At 39.1% G+C, this 15,658-nt stretch overlaps 1 protein-coding gene across 1 annotated transcript; it reads right to left on the reverse strand.

Moving 5' to 3' along the window:
- Positions 1-421: 421 nt before the first annotated feature.
- cct2 (chaperonin containing TCP1, subunit 2 (beta)) lies at positions 422-13,590 on the reverse strand. Its single transcript, XM_046040076.1, has 16 exons — positions 13,441-13,590; positions 11,404-11,478; positions 11,244-11,309; positions 10,697-10,808; positions 10,516-10,592; positions 9,961-10,073; positions 8,070-8,272; positions 7,871-7,971; positions 6,591-6,718; positions 6,288-6,391; positions 5,608-5,727; positions 5,363-5,491; positions 3,480-3,583; positions 2,914-3,013; positions 1,933-2,074; positions 422-868 (listed from the first exon to the last, which is right to left on the reverse strand). Exons 1-16 carry the CDS (start codon positions 13,441-13,443, stop codon positions 838-840), a joined length of 1,608 nt encoding a protein of 535 aa, XP_045896032.1. The 5' UTR covers positions 13,444-13,590; the 3' UTR covers positions 422-837.
- Positions 13,591-15,658: the final 2,068 nt, after the last annotated feature.

The raw sequence follows: 15,658 nt of genomic DNA on the forward strand, positions 1-15,658 counted from the left end.
AACACGTTACGGCTGAGATAACGTGTAGATTGGACTCTGCAGGAATAAAGGGATTATACACGACTGTTCTTTGTTTTGATTTCAGCTTTTTAAATCTGCAACCGGGCACCCTGCTCTCTAAATATTGACACTGATCATTGAACAAGCTGTATCGGTCGACCACTAGTCCAAAGCCACATTATGGCTGAATCGCACTCTCACAAACTCCTGGCACTGTCCCGTTAAATCCATGTGGGCTGTAGAACATTATGCAGAGAACATGCTTAAAGCCATTTTTGACTCCAGCATTATGGACAAATGGTGCAGGTTTAAGCTCCAAGCGACAACTGACATTACGAATCCGTGAGACTGACGCGATCGCACAGCGAGTCAGACGCTTTAATTATCTGAACTTAAGGCACAAAGACAACAAAGCCAGTGATGAGGATTGGTTTATTTATTTCAGTAAACAAAAACAAACAACGTCCAAACTTACGTTTTAAGCGGTGTCGGCGCATACCGCTAACGCTAGCGTAACCAGCTTCCGGCAAGTGCTGTGACCTCAACTAATGTTAGCATCACAAACCGTACCGGCCAATTAGCTTCACACTAGCCTTTCTTAAAGACATCAGCTATACATTATTAGCTTCCGTCTCGCTAGCATTAGCTGAGCCACTGAAGTTAGCCTCGTCTTGATGGTTAGCTAGCGTTAGCCAGCTAGCATGCGCAGTGCTTCTACAGTGAGAGTTTAACAGAGAAAAGACAGCGGGGCGTTTCTTTAATTTGAACTACACAGAGGTGATAAATAACAAAACTGATCCCCTCAGTCATGGTCGTCATCTTCATCCTCCTCTTCCTCTAGCAGGGGTGATGGTCGGGAACTCTCTTCCTACAAAAAACAAACAACAGTCAGTAAACAAACATTTTAAAGACTCAGGCCCCATCCACTACTGTGTTTTCATTTTAAGACTTTGGGTAACTTTAGAAGCAATGGCACTCACGCTCGCCTCTCTGATTGGGTCTTATAAGTCATGCAAAGCAGAAACACGATGCTACTGACTTATATCGCCGTGTTTACTTTGCGACGACTCTCAGTCTGTTTTCCATATCTGCTTTTAACTCCCGTGTCACAGTCCCAGCTCGTTATTGGTCCATGCAAATTAAAATCTGGTGCGGTTCTTCGTCTGCATAACTTTAATTCTTTCACCAAATCTTCTGTAACTACGGAAGAGAGAGACCATCTGCTTCATGTTCGCATGCCCAGTGTACGTGAACGCCTGAACGTCCGCTAGGTGTGTGTTTTCTGTCGTTTTAATATAGACGGAGATAAAGCTCTGATACGCAGCTACAAGATTGTATTTGTTTTAATTCTCCGTTTTTAAACTAAAATGGAGCAGTGTGGATGGGTAATCAGAACTGGTAATCAGAAAAAGCAAAACAAAAAACACTTTTCTTCAATCTCAACACACTCTGCCTTTTTCCAGGAACTTCAAGGACCATATCGGTGGTTTTCCATCCATTTTCCAAGGCATGCAACCAAATATTCATATTTTGCAGTGTTTTGAAATGTTGTTGAACTGTCATCCTACTCTGAAGTCCTTTGAAGTATTAAAATATTTTGTCTGTAATAAAAATAAAACTGCCAAATTTATGACAAACAAATATATTTTATTATTGTTTGTCTTCCATATTCAGTTTCTGAACATTGTAGCTTGTAATTTAAATGCCACATGTGAGATAGCAACTGAGCGGCACCTGAACGCACCACGAGGAAAGAGTTTGCAGATCTCTCGGCGCTACAAAACTAAAAAAATATCTGTGTCGATAGACCATGACATTCCTAAAAACATGATTATACATTTCACGTAATTCATGTAATCACAGACATCCTGTTGTAGTTAGAAATATCAAGGATACAGATAGAGACACAAGACTAAGGCGTGATGGACCGACCTGGGCGCAGCTTTGATGATGTTGTCGACTCTCAGGATCATCTCGGCGGCCTCGGAGGCGCTCAGCAGCACCTGGCGCTTCACCTGGAAGGACTCTGTGATCCCCAGCTCTGCCATGCTGCAGACTGAGCCGTCAATCATGTCTGCAGGGAAAAACAAGCATCAGTGTTAGAGCTGCAACCAACGATTATTTTCATAATAGATTAATCTAATTATTTTCTCAATTAGTTGTAATTGTGAAAAATGTCAGTCAGTGTTTCCCAAAGCCCCAAATGACGTCCTCGAATATCTTTTGTCCAAAACCCAAATAAACTCAGTTTTTGCTGCCATAGGGGAGAAAAGAAACCAGAAAATATTCACATTTAAAGAAACTAAAACCGTGTTAGTCAGCAGCAATACTAATCCAAAAACAAAGAATTGACAGGGAGCATTTTACTGGACAGGGGCTACTTTTACTTTAGGCGTATTTTTCTGACAATATTTACATACTTTCACAAATGTAAGGTTTTGAATGCAGGACTTTTATACTTGTAGTGGACTGTATTCATTCTGCGGCCGTACTACTTTTACTCAAGAAAAAGATTTGAATACTACTTCCACCTCTGGATTTATCCTTGGGGCCTTTAGACCAGGTCCCACTGGGTTTGTGTTGCCATGTGGCCCCTCGGGATCCTCTCGCTGTTCCCAGGTTCTATTTGTGCTCTACAGAGAACCGTCTCAGGAGCTTCCCGTTTCTGCACAGAGAGCATCTGAGCGCACTCCGCAAGAGGAATTTCATCCTCTACAGCTTTGCTCAGAGGAACGACCGTGGAAAGACATTTGCACTGCAGGTCGTCTCTGGTTTTGTTTCACATAAAGTGCGTTTGTGCTTGTGTGTACCGCACAGACCCAGACTGATGTGCAAACGTGGCATTTCAGGATGACACTGGATGTTTAAAGGGGAACTCTCAGGTGATGAATATTAATATCCGTGTTCACTCACTCAGTCCGAAGTTGGTCTTGTTCTCCTGGTGTGCAGCTCTCAGTTGAGCCACCAGGTCGGCGCTGTCATAGCCGGCGTTGTCGGCGATAATGGTCGGCAGCTGGAGGAGAAAACAAGTTAGTTCAGCAAAACACAAGACTCAAAGAAAACAATTGTGGGGGAGAAGTATTCAGATCCTTTACTTTACAAAGAGTGTTAATACCAAACTACAGAAATACTGTTACAAGTCCAGCATTGAAAATGTTACTTATATAAAAGTATTATCAGGAAAAACTTATTAAAGCAGTAAAATGTCCCTGTGACTGATTTCATAAACTCTTTGTATGTCTTGTGTGTAAAAATGTTATTTTGTGTATGAATTAAAGCTGTAAGATAAATGTAGTGAAATAAAAGTACAACATTTCCCTCTGAGATGTGGTGTAAAAGTATACAGTAGACAGATAATAAAGTAAAGTACGTCAAAATTGTACAGTTCTTGAGGAAATGTACATCTCACCACAGAAGATGAGCAGTTAATGGGCTTAAACGTGAACAACGTTGATATGATCCTTTAAAAAGGTCCGTACCATCATCAGAGCCTTGGCGAACGACTCCATGGCGACTGCCTCCTTTCCTGGCGTCCTATTGGCCAGATCGGTCACCACCTTGGCCATCAGCATCTCGGAGCAGCCTGGCGGAGAGGTGGCGGGAGATCACAGAGAGTCAGAATGAGTTTGTGTGTATTTAGGAAAGTCTTGCCCGTCTGTTGTGAGGCAGGGGTCACATATGTATGAAGTGTCGACAGTGCCACAGGATCATAAACCCATTAGACTACAATACTGAATGGGATTAATACTGACTGCATATGGGGGCTGACGACAGCGTATATGAATTATGCCCCCATGAAACCATGTAATACACAAGTCGTCACCATGTTTACTGTCCGACTACGACTTATCCTGATCCGTGACAGTCACTTCTGGTGCAGGTATAACATGAATCAGACATTCAACGGTGTCATCTTTATTTGAAATTAATCATTTCCAATTTTACAGTTCACAGTGAACGCAGCCTGCTTACATTTAGATGTTTGAGAACTAAATAAAACGACAAAGCATCAAATCAAAGCTTTTTCCATTTTCTTACGTTTTGGATTAGGCAATAAAAACTATAATTATCACAATACAATTTTATTCAATAACAAAATATCAAATGTTCAATAAATGTTTGATTAAATTCATTTGAATCCCAAAGGCGTAAGCGCTAAAGTTTTCTATTAAGATATTTATTTAGCTGAGAAAGAGACTGAAAAAGGACTTTAATTTTACAACTGCATATTTGTTGAAAAAAAATATTTTATCATAATAGTTTTGAATGTTCTGCCTCAGATTTGTGAAGTGATTCACTGTTTCGCATCAACTGTTTGATCTGACCATAATGAAAAATTAAAAAAAAACAAAACACAATTAACCATCTGGTTTCTTCAACTTTCAATCAAGAACAAAAAATTCAGCCTTTAAACAAAGAAATAATTATTTTACATTTAGTGAGAATTATTGATATCAAATTATATTTTTGGCCATATTGTCCAAAGGTATTTTGTAGAGTTACTTTCATCCAAAACATCTTTTTTCCCCCCTGACTAAAACTATACGAAGACGAGACGGCGACACTGTCCTTAAACACCGACAGTGACTATATTAACATGTAATACTGTTGACGAAAAATTACGAGACTAAAATGTAACTCTTTGTTACTTGTCACTTTGTTATAACGAGGAGACAAAATATTACAGGCTATATTTTCTCCCTCTAAATTTTCACTTCAACAGTTTGTTCATTCAGCGGCGTTTTTTCTCCCTGTGCTTTGAATTCTGGCCGACCACGGCGACGCCTGGTGCGCGAGGGAAACGTTACTGTGGAGGATGCGAACTCTGGTGATGAACACAACATGCTCGGGAGAAAGAGGCGCTTAGACATTTGGTCCCATTTCAAATATAGTGAGGCGGACAAAAAAATAAACAAAAACAGATGGCCTAATTATATCGGACGGCAAGCACTGTGGTTTTAAAATCTTTTGACGAAACGCTACAAACTTGAAGCTGCATATCAAGGCTAAGCACCCGGGAATTGAGGTACGTTAACATTCAAATTTTACAAAACAATTTATCTATATGTGAGATGAGTGAAGTAAAAACTAAAATGATAAATCTCTGTTTTGGTTTGAGCAGATCAAAACTCAAAATTATACTAATGATTTAGAAAAGACTACAATGATGTTTAAGGACTAAAACTAGACTAAAATACTTTTGATTTTCTTTTGACTAAAATACCCAGACATTTAGTCAACTAAAACTTGACAAAAAAAAAAAAAAAAAAAGGACTAAGACTAAATTTTAAAAACAAACAACACTTTAGCCTGTGTTTTAGCAGCACTAATCACCCCCCATACAAAGCACCCGCGTGTGTACCTCCTCCGTAGACGATGCGTGGTTCCTTCACGGTCTGGGATAACACACACAGCGCGTCGTGCAGCGAGCGCTCGGCCTCGTCCAGAATCTGCTGAGTCGCTCCTCGCAGCACGATGGTGCACGCCTCGCCTGAGGGGGGAAGAGGGCGAATCAGTTATAAAGCATTCTGCCACAGAAAGAAGTGAATGCTAACTATCTTAGCTAAAGCCAAAGCCAAGTTATTTGTAAATGATTAATGTCCGTACCCATGGCGACTCCAGAGAAGTGGATGAGTAAGTCCTCGCCGATCATCACCTCCTCAATCAGCTTGCAGTGACCAAGTTTCACCAGCTCGGGGTGGTCGAAGGTGGAGGAGATCTCCCCTCCTGATGACACACACACACAGATATCGCTCGTCAATCAACCTGATTTGACATCTGAAGCCTGTTAATCTGTGGTAACATTAAAACTGAAACCACAGGCGAAAAGAAAAGGGCTGCAACTTTCACTTTTTATATTCTAGATTAATAAAAAACTCAAAAATGCTTCATGACATTTTTAAAATTATCCAAAATGCAAAAGATGTTCAGTTTCCTCTCGAAGAAAAAAAACGCAAAAACTCACAACGGAGAAGCCAGAAAATGTGTCGATCAGAATAGTTTCTGCCCGACGAATCAACTGATCGATTAATGTGAATGATAAATGTATTATTTTGGCTCAAACAGCAAACCAGAGTAAATACTTAAAGTAAAATAAATTTGTTTTTTTAAATAATGCACTTTAATCTTTTGGTTTACTAAATATTAGTTATGTTCTGCTTGGCCGTTTCAGTTTTGTTTTCATTCGCAACCTTTCTGCAGGGCCGCATCTCAAAACATCAAATAGGTCCCACAAAAAGTACAATTTCCCGCATCTACAGAAACACCATGTCGTTGTGCGTGCATACCTGTGACCAGGGCGAGGCGCTCGACGCCGGCGAAGTCAGCGTGCTCGATGGCCATGACACCAGCCTGAGCAAACAGCTGCTCTGGATAATTATAGATCAACTGTCTGTAAAGAAAGAAAGAAAAAGACGTTTAGTTAATTTAGAGAGAGACAAATAAAAGTACTGTAGTACAGCACCACTCTGAGCTTCAGCGCCCTGCAAATATTTTTTTATTTTTAATTTCCTGTTGTAATATTTGTAGATTATGATCGATGTTTCTGTGGTTTTCGGGGTCAGCTTCTATCCGTCAGTATGCGTCTGTACCTGTTGATGAAGCAGTTGATTCCGTGTTTCAGGATTCGTTCGACCTTCTCCTTCATCTTCTCTTTCTCCGCTTGTTCGATCTCCGCTACCTTCGCCGTCGAGTCGACACGAACCCTGGAGCCGAAGATCTGAGACACAAACACAGGAAATATACTGTTAAGAAGCTGTGGATCTCAAATTAGTGTGGAACGGGCAGCTGAACGCAAACAAATAATCCTTGTTGATACTTGGAAAGGAAGAAAACTCACACTTCAGCCTGAAGATCAAAGCTCAAATCCTCTCCATTTCCACTCTGCCAGCTCGATTACTAAAATGCATCGACGTAAATTGTTGCGCTGTTCATGTTGTTCTGATGTTTGCTGTCCGCCTGAGATCATACGTCGGCATTAAATACAGCTGATTACAGCAGGTAATAAAGCTCGTTAAACATCAAGTTCCTTCGACGCTCAGGCGACACAGAAGTTAGTGGAAATGTTTTAATAACTTTCCAGACTGTCCTGATTTTATTTTTGTGTTTCTTTCTCTGTGCTGGAGTTATTTTAAGAACTTGATGGCTTCATCCAGTTTCTTATTAAGTGTGTAACAAACTTTATCGTGTGTCTTTTCGTCATACTCCAACACAAAATAGCTGTTTTTAATGGTCAAGCATGTTCATTTATAAATGTTGCTCATGGATAGTGGTTACAAATAATGATGCCTGTGCATCGCTCGCTACGGCGTGCAGGCCTACAGCCTGCGTCAGCTGGTTAAATTTGCATAATCTTTGCAGGTCTTTAGACCACGGTGGAAACACCCAACAGCGGGCTCAAGGAAAATTTTAGTTCCTTGAAAAGAGATCTGGGGATTTAAAAGTCCCAAGTACTTTTGGAGAAAAAGCGGCTAGTTTCTCTCGACTGTCCCTCAGGAATACAACATCGCCGAACCTGCTAGCCACATTAGCTTGCAATATGCTAACGCAAAGTTAGCTAACCTTTAAAATTAACAGTAAAAACACGGCAACACTTGGAGATTCCAAGTTTGAAGCCAGGTCACGTACAGCCGATGGCGGTCCGTCCTTGAACCGTCACAGAGCTCGTTACGGTTGTGGAACTTTTGAAGAACTCATTTATTAATTTAACGCGCACTGAAGTGCACAGTTCTGAACATTGCAGTTGTTGCCATCCTACGCAGTGGGAACAGCACGGTATCTCAATTTTGTGGTCATCACGACAGCCCTACAGGTGGCGTTTGGTGCAGGTTAGTAAGAAGTAATCAGGTAATAGGACTCTGTGTGTGTGTACCTTGATCTTGTCAGTGTCCATGCCGGTGTTGGCGATCAGGATTTTGGCGTTCTCCAACCTCTTTGGCTGGTTCACTCCGATCTTCTTGTCCAACAGGAAACCTGAATGAAGCAGAAACACACTCGCGTGAGTCGTTCAAGTGGCCAATCAGTGCAAAAGGAGAGATCAGCCAGGTTGTTGTGACATCACACGGCCTCACCTTCGTCCAGGTAGGAGTCGGTGAGGCTGCCTCCCAGCTTCTTGATGATGTGGATGGCCTCCAGGTTCCCGGAGCCCTTCAGCCTCATGACGGCGTCGACAGCCAGCTGGGCGAAGTGAGCTTTGTGGTGGGTCAGCAGTTTGGAGGACAGCGTCGTCCGGGCGATGTTCAGCAGGTCCTCCTGGAAACGAGCCGAGTCGTTGCTGATGACACCACAGAAGGAGAGTTGTTAACTGGGTTTGAAGCTGGTGACAGATTTATCTCTGAATCAGCTGAATATTAATTAGAACTTTATTAAAATGAAAGTTCAGAAACAAACTGATGATTGTTATTTGTCACCTGCTGTTTTCAAGTACAAGAACAAACTCAACTTGGGAGTCCAAGCACGAACAAGAAGTTTAAGAGAATAGAAACTGACAATTTAAATGTAAAACCTACTGGGCTCTGTCATTAATCACAATATGCCTTACAAATACATTCATATTTAACATACTATAGGTTTTTGGGGTGTGTTTGTACTTTGATAAGAAAATGAATCAAGGATGTCACTTTGTGTTGAGAAGTGGTTCAGAATAGGCGTGTGACGATACACTTGGCTCACATGCACGATTTATAATATTGGGTTCACAAGAACAAGATATTTTAACACTATTTGATGAAATATTCAATGCTGAAATATAAAAATGGGGGTCTGGGGGTCCCCTAGAAAATAATTTCCTGCGTTCTGGAGACATTTTCTGCACCAATTTATGGTAGAATTGTCTTTATTTTTATAAAATGATTCAGAGGACAATTCAAACAGAATATAGTGCAGCACTCAGCAGCTTGTTTTTATAGTTTAAGAAACTTTTTTTTGGACAATGCCCATTTGTTTCTTTTATCTTTAAAATGCATAGCATGTTTTCTTATTGTACAAATAAATGTTAAAGTACTTTCATTTGTTGTTGCAAGCCATTTTTCAGAACATATTTAACAAATGCTTTCAAAAGAGTGATGGAGACATGTCCCCAGTATCCACTGTGTAAATGACACCTATCAAATTAATACAATATTTGTGCACCAAGAACTCGAGGGGTGAAATCAAAAATACCAAATAATTGTGTGGTATGAGTTGTTACAGTTAGTTACACCTTGGCTAGATAAGGTAAAGTAATATGTCTATTTCTTCAGGGATTATTAATTCTATTCTGTGTTTGCTTCTAAAGGCTGCTTGAAGTACAGTATTATACAGTATTGGCTTGAAGGCAGCGGGGATAAGAAGTTAAAATTAGTAAATGTAATCTAAAAATGTAAATGTCTCTCCGTTGCTGTTGTAACATTAACTGACCAGTAACCTGCAGCGGTTCTTCCAGCTGTTCCATTAGCGCTCGCTAACCTCAGCGGCACTGCCCTCAGCCTCAACTTCTCCATATCTCTGGCTTTCTGAATTTCAGACACTTGCCCATACCCAGGCGACGACCTAGCGTTAGCTTGTTAGTAGCACGTCAGAGAAGTTTTGTTTTCTTTCCTGACAAATGACTGATACGCGCCAGAGCTGGTGCACCGCGAACACGCCACAGTCCAGAGCGTAAAGCTGAACACGGACGTAAACGGTAACGTTACCCGTCACACCAAACGGAGTAAATTATGAAGTCTCACACACACAAAGTATTTACTTATGACGTCACGGCTTTAATTAAATCCAAGGAAAGGACAAGACAAAATTTAAGACCTTATTAAACAAATACTTTGAAGGCCTTATTTTTGGAATATGAAATTGAAGACTAATACTTTTAAGACCCCGCACGTTCCCTGATTTTGTTGCACCGGTTTGTTTGGTACCGGGATGAGCCGAGCAAAAGTATTTTGTTTTTCTGTGTGTTCAGTGAGGTTATTTATTTATCAGTCTCACCTGTGATCCACAGCAGTCTCCCTCAGAGCGTCTCTGGCCACCTGAGTCGCCTTCCTCCAGCCAGAGATGATGGTCTGTGGGTGAATCTTCTTAGCGATCAGAAGCTCCGCCTCCTGCGACGGCAACAGTGACGGTTAAAAAGCAGCAACACGCAGACTTGCAAAAATACTTTTATGTTCATGACACACAGTTCATAATTGCTTCTATAATTTCTAATGTGCAAAATATTGATTTCTGAAGTCAAAGCAGTTAAATTGACTTTCAAGGGGCCTTAAAGGATTTTATAACTTCTTTTCACGAGAGGCCAACGAGGTATTTTATCATAGACTGTTACGCTAGGTGTTTGTATTTTCCTTTTCTAAGCTATGTACTGTATAATGCACTGATAGTCATACTGTATTCATTCATAAAATGTAGTTCTCACAGCGTGAACAAGGCGTGGATGCATGAGAGAAACCAGACGTGCCCTAAGCAATAAACGCCCGTTTCAAAGATCTGATCTGTGTTGTTGTGAAGAGAGCTACACATTTTATAATAAAGCAGAAGGTTATTTACCCGCAGCAGCTCTGCAGCGAGCACGGTGACGGAGGTCGTCCCATCTCCAACCTCATCATCCTGAACCTTCGACATGTCTAGAAACACAAAGAGGATTTTAAAATGACACCTCCTTGATAGATAGTTCCTATCATTTCTCTGCAGCCGGTTTGACCAGCAGATATTCGGCGGCTTCACTCACCAACCAGAACTTTGGCAGCGGGGTTGTCGACTCCGATGGCCTTCAGGATGGTCGCGCCATCGTTGGTCACCGTCACTGTACCGTCCTTCCCTCCGCCCAGCAAGATCTTGTCCTGAAGAGAAAGACGAGAAGGAATTCTTTTCCTTAAAGTGGATTTTGAAGCTCTCAAATAAAAACTGCATAAAAAGTAGAAAACAAACAGCATTCAAGTTATACTTGGAAATATTTACAGCCCGACCGATATGGGATTCTTAAGACCGATACTGATGTTGGCATTTGAAGATTTTTAAATCTGACATATATGCAGATAATATTCTTCTTTACAGAAACACACAACATCCTGACATTCATTGTGTGTAGTTGCGTGTATTTATACTTATTATACTCACAACACAACTTGTCATTTGGCTCGTTAACCATTTTGGACATTTTTTTTTGGTATGCATTACCAGAAAAAACAAAAACTGAGTTCAATAATGCCTGAATTCAACAGAGAAATCTGGATAAACAAATCAATAAATCAGCTGCAGTGATTAACACCACCTACCATCCCCTTCGGGCCCAAAGTGCTCTTCACCAAATCGCCAATAGCAATGGCACCGATGAAGGACGACTGTAGAGAAAACAACACAGGTCAATTAACTTTCAGGAGTTTATCTTCCCCTAACAGTGTAAATAAAAACCTAAAAATAACAAAACAAACGCACCAGTCGTGCAGTTTCTGCTTTCTCTTCATCTGCTCCATGTTTGAAGATGTTGACCGGGGCCATCGATAAGGACGCCTGCGGAGAGACAGCATCAATCAACCCATCGATCAATATCATCAACAGACAAAGTGACAATAATATGCAACATCATAGTTCTGCGATATATTTAAATTTGAGGATATCCCACACCGCTTTTTATGATATTGAAACCATGAATCAATTGATGACTAATTTTATTTAAGACACTTTATCGAAATGTAGGTGAAAAATACTACATACAACGGTAATATAGAAAACTTAGAATAAGAATTTATATATTCACTATGTACAGATGTGATTGATTTGAATATTGCACAGCCCCCAGCAGAAGTTCGTGACATGGAGTAGACAATAAATACGACTGCACAGGAAAAAATATATTCAGCAGCATAGTTATAGGGTAAATAATGTATGTATAGTTGCAAGGTAAAGGTATGAGGTTAAAAAGAAAAAAGAATAATAGACAGAACACGTTTTCTGTCTTTAAAGTATCATATTATTGTTGCTACCTCCTTTGTGAAATAAAACCAGAAAGATGACGCTTACACACTTTTGCCACTTTAAAATCAGCCTCGCTACAGTGAATGCAGTCTAATACAAAAGCTCTGCCAAAAAGCCTTCATGAAGGTTTTAATATTTTTGTTTTAAACCTTTTGATAGCTGATGAATAAACTTTCTTAATTAAGACTTTTTGAGGTGATGCTGATGATTTGTATAGAAAATATGTAGCCCACTGTGATTGATATAAACAGGATTGGCAGTACTTTACTTTAGTCAGTATAATAGGGCTGCAACTAACGATTATTTTCATTATTTATCAGGTGTTTGGTCAATAAAATGTAACATGTGATCCATGTCCATCATAGTTTCCCCAGAGTCAAATGTCTTGTTTAGTCTGAGTCAGTCAAAAACTCAAAAATGTACCGTTTAAAATCACAGGAGACTAAAGAACCCAGCTACTAGGCAAATTGAAGAAGCTGTAACCTGAAATGTTTGGCATTTGTCTTTAAAAAATGACTCAATGGTTTATCAAAATGGCTGCAGATTATTTTTCTGTCGATCGACTAATCATTGCATCTCTACAGTGTCAAACTACAGTCTCCAGTTATTTAATAGTTATATAAGTTAAATAATATTCATAACTTAAAAAAGATAATACAAAAAAATAAAAAAGTTACTGCATTAGCTTTAGCTAGTTGAACCTTGATATACTGACACTTGAGAGTACGATTAGCATATGGAGCTTTTTTTAAATTTGTATATGGCCTAAAGAATACGGTGATTGGAAAAACATCTTAATCGATAGATAATATAACAGCTGCGTATGCAAGTGGACAATTTAGGCGTAGACGGAACCATTTATTCCCGAGCGCAAGTGAACGCACCAGCAGCCGGGCCCTGCCCCCTTTCATCCTGGAAACCGCTAGAAGCTTTCAACCAAAATTAAAGTAAAATACTGCAAACATAAGACCTACTGCACAGCTAAGGGGGTAGTTAAAGTACGTTAGAGGACAGTTGGTTAGCAGCTGTTTCACCCACACACACTGTACTTTATTATTTTTACACTCTTTAGTAATAAATTGCTGATTCGTTCCTCTTTGACAGCCACAAAGCCAAACTGACAAGCTAACCTAGCATGCTAACGGGCTGTCTGAGGAGAATCAGCAAACTCATGACGCATAATCGCAACGGCTGAGATTATATTAACGTTAGATGTGACGGACCCGACATCTACACCAGACTTTTGTGAGAAATTAAACAACTAACGTACTGATGCGGTTAGCTTAGCCGTTAGCCGTTATCCACAAAGCCCATGTGCTTGCTCGCCGGTTAGCACCAGTAGCTAACAGAAAGCTAACCGGACGCTACAAACACCACAGCAGGTCTGTAAAGTGTTTAAGGGACTCTCCGTGAGTTCAGGCTACATATAGACGTAAAGCGATGTATTCTATCTGTTTCCATCCGTTCAGAAGAGAGTAAATAGATGTAAAAGCTCACCATGATGTCTGTGATTCAGGGATGAAGCTGTGCACGCACACAGAAGAAGGGCTGGGTAGGGGAGTGACGCAGTGACGTGAAAACGTAATGCTGCGTTCAGGGTAGATCACGGAAGACACGCCGCTGGAGAGATTTATCATTAAATGGACGTGTATTGGTATCTAAAAGTTGCTGGTCGATACAGCAGTGGTCCCAGATATCCCCCCCCCCCCAATACTGGTCAAACAGATCGACACGTTACTTTTCAATTTTGTTTGGAGAAATAAACCCCATTGTTTAAAAAAGAAGGTTTTATGTAACACATATTGCGAAGGAGGCCTAAATGCACTAGATTTTTGTACCTCCAACACTACATTTAAGGTCAAGTGGATTAAAAATTATATCCAAGGAAAGAATAAACTATGGTACTTTATTCCAGAATTTATTTTTCAATAAGTGTTGGATTCCTTCTGCTATGCAATTTTGACATAAATAAGATCCCCGTTGTTCTATGCAATTATCATAAACAAGCATTATTTTCCTGGTTAGTTATTTACAAACATAACTTTTATCCCCATAAATGTTTCATTTGTAATAATAAAGATATTACTTTTAAAAATAAAACGTTTTTGATAGCGGGGTTAAAAATTATGCTAAATGAAAATCGACTTTTTGTGTTTGTACCAAATTATTTTGGTAAGATTTAGAATATTTCTTTAAAACATTGACTGGTTCAACTATTATTTTGCGGAAAAGAGACGTCATATTTTTATGATTTTTTTTAAGAGTAATATTGTAGATACATTTTGAACGTTTTTATTTGGTATGGAAGATTTTACATTCACAAGTGCAAATGGTCGAAGAAGAAACCACATTTACCACTTTTTAAGATAGAAATTAAACATCATATTTATACTTTATTTGATTTATAATGAAAAAGCAGTCAAAACAGTTAAAATATGTAAAGATTTAAATATTTTTCTATAATCCCTTTGTTCTTTATTTATAGTTATGTCATATTATATTTTGTTATTTTGTGTACTTTTGTCTTTCCTAAAATTTGATGAAATCAAGATTCAACAAAAAAAAGGAAGACACGCTGCTGACGCCATCTGTTGAAATAAAATGTCTAGATTTGTTTATTGTTTCTTAAATAAACTAATGAGGAGTCAGTGCACTAGGTAATGTTTTGCTTGAAGTGTGTTTTCTATCAAATAATGTTTCTTCTGTGGGTTCTGCATCCTGCACGCCTCTCCATTAATCAAAAACACACATAATAACCTTTTTATATACAATCTGTGATAATAACACAACAATAATATTTGCCGGATTAAATTAAAAAAATAGTAATAAAAATATTAACAAAATGTTTTTGTGTTTTCACTGGATCACAGTTTGTTTTTAAATTTGAGGTATTTATATTTGAGGATATATAGCATGTACAGCAAATTTTAGTTCAGCCATAGGGATGTTTGTTGTACAAATTAAAAAAGCCATTTTATTGAAAACAAAACAAAAAAAAACAATAGGTTTAGTTAAGTCGCCTGTGACGATTCTCAGTAACCCAGGTCATACCCATGAATATTACAGTAAGGTTTTTTTGCATATTTAAAGTACCGTATTTAATCACAAGCTGAAAATGCAATAAATATCTTTTTTTTTAATCAAAAATAAAAGTGGCATAATCGATTCCATCAAGATGTTGCTGCTTTATTTTGAAAAAGAAGGCAGGAAGGAAAGGAAGAAGAGGAGGACAAAGAAACACGTCAGGCAGATGGAAATCACACAAGATAGAAATTATTATATTCATTTAGCTAAGGAGCTATAGGCTACTATAATGTTTATTTATAATCACTCATGTTCAGTGGTGGACTATAAGTACGAGGGACGAAACATCTTCTAGTATCTTCTACCAAGTCCAGTTGCCCTTGACCTCAACCTTCGCTGGATAACTATGACCTGGAGGACTGAGAACCTTCACAGAAAGTACTTAAGTGCAAATTTGAGGTACTTGAGTATTTCCATTTTATCCAACTTAATACTTTTACAGCACTACATCTCAGAGGCAATATTTTTAATGCACTCAATTTGACTGACTTCTTTTGACAGTTTTTCATCCTGTTCCAGACGTTTCCCTCTGGAGTCCTACAAGAATATAAATGTAACTCTGTAACTTTCTTGTTTGGATTCTGCTGTAAAAAGGTGTTCTTAAGGAGTACAGAAGAAAAGAGTCAATTTC

The sequence above is a fragment of the Micropterus dolomieu genome, linkage group LG23 (assembly GCF_021292245.1).
Source record: "Micropterus dolomieu isolate WLL.071019.BEF.003 ecotype Adirondacks linkage group LG23, ASM2129224v1, whole genome shotgun sequence".
Lineage (NCBI taxonomy): Eukaryota > Metazoa > Chordata > Actinopteri > Centrarchiformes > Centrarchidae > Micropterus > Micropterus dolomieu.